At 36.6% G+C, this 4,572-nt stretch overlaps 1 protein-coding gene across 1 annotated transcript in view; it reads left to right on the top strand.

Moving 5' to 3' along the window:
• The first annotated feature begins 221 nt into the window (after positions 1-221).
• LOC115218184 (N-sulphoglucosamine sulphohydrolase) overlaps positions 222-4,572 on the top strand; it is a 28,603-nt gene continuing 24,252 nt past the window's right edge. The window contains exon 1 of the mRNA XM_029787946.2: positions 222-655. Within this exon, the coding sequence (XP_029643806.1) occupies positions 565-655 (91 nt within the window). The 5' untranslated portion in view covers positions 222-564. The remainder of the gene's footprint in view (positions 656-4,572) is intronic.

The raw sequence follows: 4,572 nt of genomic DNA, 5'->3' as shown, positions 1-4,572 counted from the left end.
TTTCTCTTCGTGAGAGTTAGTTTTAGGTATATGCTTTCCCCATTCGCTGTATTACAACGTTTCTGTTTGATGTTACAAATCTATAAAAATTATGGGATCTTTAAGAAAAGATCCCGTAATTTTATGTATAAGAATTTTTTTAAATATTGGCCTTTATCTGTGTGTGTGTGTTGTGTACGCATACACGCACACACACATATCCTGGAAACCACTTTTTATGGTCTCGAATGATGTTATCAATCGTTTATTAGTGCCCTCCCCCCCCCCATTCTCTGCTTAATGCTATCAACCAGTCTCTGCTGTCTAAATGCTTCTGTCTTAAAGTGATCTCAATAAACAGCTTCTCTACATACACGAGCGCTCAAGTGCGTGCGTGTGTGTGTGCTCGAGCATGTGTTTGATCGTGCGTATGTGTGTCTATATGTGACAACGTGCGCGCCTCTGTCTATGTGTGCGAATGCGGAAATGTACAGGCATGAATTTTGAAATGTATGTGATACTTTGACACATAAACTTTCTACATCGCTTTTAAGATCCCCCGGAAGCTAAATGTAGAAACTTGAAATGGCGCCTCGAAACTTCGTATTTTCCATTGCTTTACTGCTGGTCGCCAACTTTGCTGTAATTTCGGCTAGAAATGCCTTGGTTATTGTTGGTATGTTAACAAATATAATTTCTACATCGCTATTTCTTCTCTCTCTGTCACTCCCGCTTTGTATTTTTACAAAGATGCGTGCGTATGTACACATAATATTGGTTGTTTATATTTTCACAATTCACACATCCACACACAAAAGACGCATACACACATATTGTATCTCTTCTCTCTTTCCCTTCTTTCGCTGTCTTTAATACATACCTACATATGTGTGTGTGTGTGTAAAATAAAAGACAGATAAACAAAAGTTGACGCAAGTTGCGAATACGATGTGAACTTTAAGCTTTCTCCCACACCTACATCCATACTTATATAGGTGAAGGTAAAGAATACGCCCACCCGGTGTTTAGGGTTAGGGTTTTCGTTGCGCCGAAAACGGGTGGCAGGCGTATTCTTTACCGCTACCCCATGATAACCCAATAAACCGGCCTACCCCACTAGAACACACACACACACACACACACACACACACACACACATATATATATATATAAAATAAATAAAATAAATATAAGAGAGTGGTCACTATATGGCTCACTCTAGCACCAGTTAATCCAAAAGGTTTCAACCACAAAAATACATGTTTCCCATGAAAGTCAGTACGATTGTTAGCTCACACGGACAGGGCAAATAAAAAATAACAAAAATACAGATTATTTTGGGACAATTGTTTCGCTATTAATGAATTAAATGTAATTTTACTTACAAAAAAATCCACTTGTAGCTCCTCAGCCAAAACTATCTGGATGAAATCCACTCAATCACACGCCAGATTTTACCATAACGATAAATACGCGTGTGGTTCAATTGATTACATCCGACGTTATAATTCAAATGCCCCAACTAACAGCGCGCCAAATTTTCACGGAAAACAAATACAGCATTTAGAAATAAATGCAGCATAATTATAATTAATTAATAAGGGTGAGAGAATTAGATACTAATTTAATAGTATATCTATTCTACACCAAGTGGCCTAGTGCTCCGAGAAACCTGGATTATTATAATATTTTATAATATATTATAATATTTTTACAAAATAAATATAAGAGAGTGGTCACTATATGGCTCACTCTAGCACCAGTTAATCCAAAAGGTTTCCCAGATAGTTTTGGCTGAGGAGCTACAAGTGGATTTTTTTGTAAGTAAAATTACATTTAATTCATTAATAGCGAAACAATTGTCCCAAAATAATCTGTATTTTTGTTATTTTTTATTTGCCCTGTCCGTGTGAGCTAACAATCGTACTGACTTTCATGGGAAACATGTATTTTTGTGGTTGAAACCTTTTGGATTAACTGGTGCTAGAGTGAGCCATATAGTGACCACTCTCTTATATTTATTTTGTAAAAATATTATAATATATTGTAAAATATTATAATAATCCAGGTTTCTCGGAGCACTAGGCCACTTGGTGTAGAATAGATATACTATTAAATTAGTATCTAATTCTCTCACCCTTATTAATTAATTATATATATATATATATATATATATATATATGAGGCGCAGGAGTGGCTGTGTGCTAAGTAGCTTGCTAACCAACCACGTGGTTCCGGGTTCAGTCCCACTGCGTGGCATCTTGGGCCGATCAATGCCTTCTGAGTGGATTCGGTAGACGGAAACATATATATGTATGTGTGTGTGTCTGTGTTTGTCCCCCTAGCATTGCTTGACAACCGATGCTGGTGGGTTTATGTCCCTGTTAGGGTTTTCGTTGTGCCGAAAACGGGTGGCAGGCGTATTCTTTACCGCTACCCCATGATAACCCTATAAACCGGCCTACCCCACTAGAATACACACACACACACAAAGAGACTGATAGAATAAGTACTGGGCTTACAAAAGAATAAGTCCCGGAGTCGAGTTGCTCGATTAAGGGCGGTGCTCCAGCATGGCCGCAGTCAAATGACTGAAACAAGTAAAAGAGTATATATATACATAGTTATATATTTATCAGAAGAAACAGAGTGACTCAAGTTCCGAGAGTTTCGTGCTTTGGCACTTGAGTTCTATTTTTCTTGTTTGCACCAAAATACCTATATATATATACATATACATACATACATCATCATCATCATCATCATCATCATTTAGCGTCCGATTTCCATGCTAGCATGGGTTGGACGGGTCAACTAGGGTCTGTGAAGCTGGAAGGCTTCGTCAGGCCCAGTCAGATCTGGCAGTGTTTCTACGGCTGGATGCCCTTCCTAACGCCAACCACTCCGCGAGTGTAGTGGGTGTTTTTTACGTGCCACCTGCACAGGTGCCAGACAGAGTTGGCAAACGGCCACGAACGGACGGTGCTTTTACATGTCACCGGCACGGGGGCCAGCCGAGGCTGGCAACGAACACGAACGGATGGTGCTTTTACATGCCACCGACACGGGGCCAAACAGAGCTGGCAAACGGCCACGAATGGACGGTGCTTTTACGTGTCACCGGCACGGGGGCCAGCCGAGGCTGGCAATGGACACGAACGGATGGTGCTTTTACGTGCCACCGACACGGTTGCCAGATCCAATATACTGCTAGTAGAATGCCCAATTATTAATACACAAGTGTTTTTTATTGCATTGCAATTACATTACTGAGTGTACTAAATGGGTGAAGGTAAAGAGATATTTTACCATTAATGTATAGAGCAATAAGAAAGTTCATGCTGATATTTAAAGGAAAGAAAAAGGTCACTAAATACTTGCCATTACATTTTTAATCGACCAAATATGAACCATTTTGTTGCACAATGCGTCTCCATCTTTCCTTTAACTTGAAAATACCCTCTTCCCAGAATTGAAGTGGTTTCATGGCAAAGAATTCATCAAGGTATCTTTTTACGTCATCCAAGGAATTGAAATTTTTACCATTAAGACTATTCTGCAGAGACCTGAATAAGTGGAAATCCGAAGGAGCAATATCTGGGGAATAGGGAAGGTGGGGTAACGCATCCCAGCTGAGCTGCAGCAATTTTTATCTGGTTCCCAAAGCATCAAGTGCCGAAAATGAACTTTCTTATCTTCTATTTTAAAGGGTTACAGAATTAACACAGGTTATAGGACTCATAAACCTTCTTCCACGAAAAGACAGCTTAAACTGTGCTCTAAATGGAGGTGTAGTCAAATCCTATTTTATGGACTCAACCATGTTCTAAAATAAGTTGAAAGGTAAGCTACTATAAATCAGCACAAACTTTCCGGACAACCCAATATATATATATATAATATATATATATATATATATATATATAATATATATATATATATATTATATATATATATATATATATATACATATACATATATACATACATACATACATACATACATATATATATATATATATATGTATATATATATATATATATTATATATATATATATATATATATATATACATATACATATATACATACATAGCAATGAATGAAACCATGGTATGCTTTGTTTTTTAATCATCTCATAATAATGACTTTTATGACTTTTATTACTACCTCAGTCCATCTAAATGTATATATTTGTCGTTACCTGTCATAAAAAGCCTTTTCTTTTTTTATTTACAATGTGCATTTTCGTTGATTTTTCATATTTTCCCCTTACATTTCCACGTGTATTTTATATTTTCTTTTTGTAACATATTTCTACTATACATACATACATACATATATATATATATATATATATATATATATATATATATATATATATATATATATATATACACTTTATTTAAAGCAGCAGAAAATTCCACAAAACCTGTTACTCTGAGTTTCGCGTTGCCGTTCGTCGGACAGTTTTTGCTAGAATAGAACCGATATGTCAATTCTATCCAGACTAGTATAATCGCTACACCTTTAAAAATGGACTTGTCTGATTGGTCCTTTACAAATAACGGTCAATTTTTCCACCTTGTTTCACA

Source organism: Octopus sinensis, linkage group LG1 (assembly GCF_006345805.1).
Source record: "Octopus sinensis linkage group LG1, ASM634580v1, whole genome shotgun sequence".
Lineage (NCBI taxonomy): Eukaryota > Metazoa > Mollusca > Cephalopoda > Octopoda > Octopodidae > Octopus > Octopus sinensis.
Note: the sequence above shows the minus strand (reverse complement) of the source record. Positions and strands in the feature narration are given on the sequence as shown.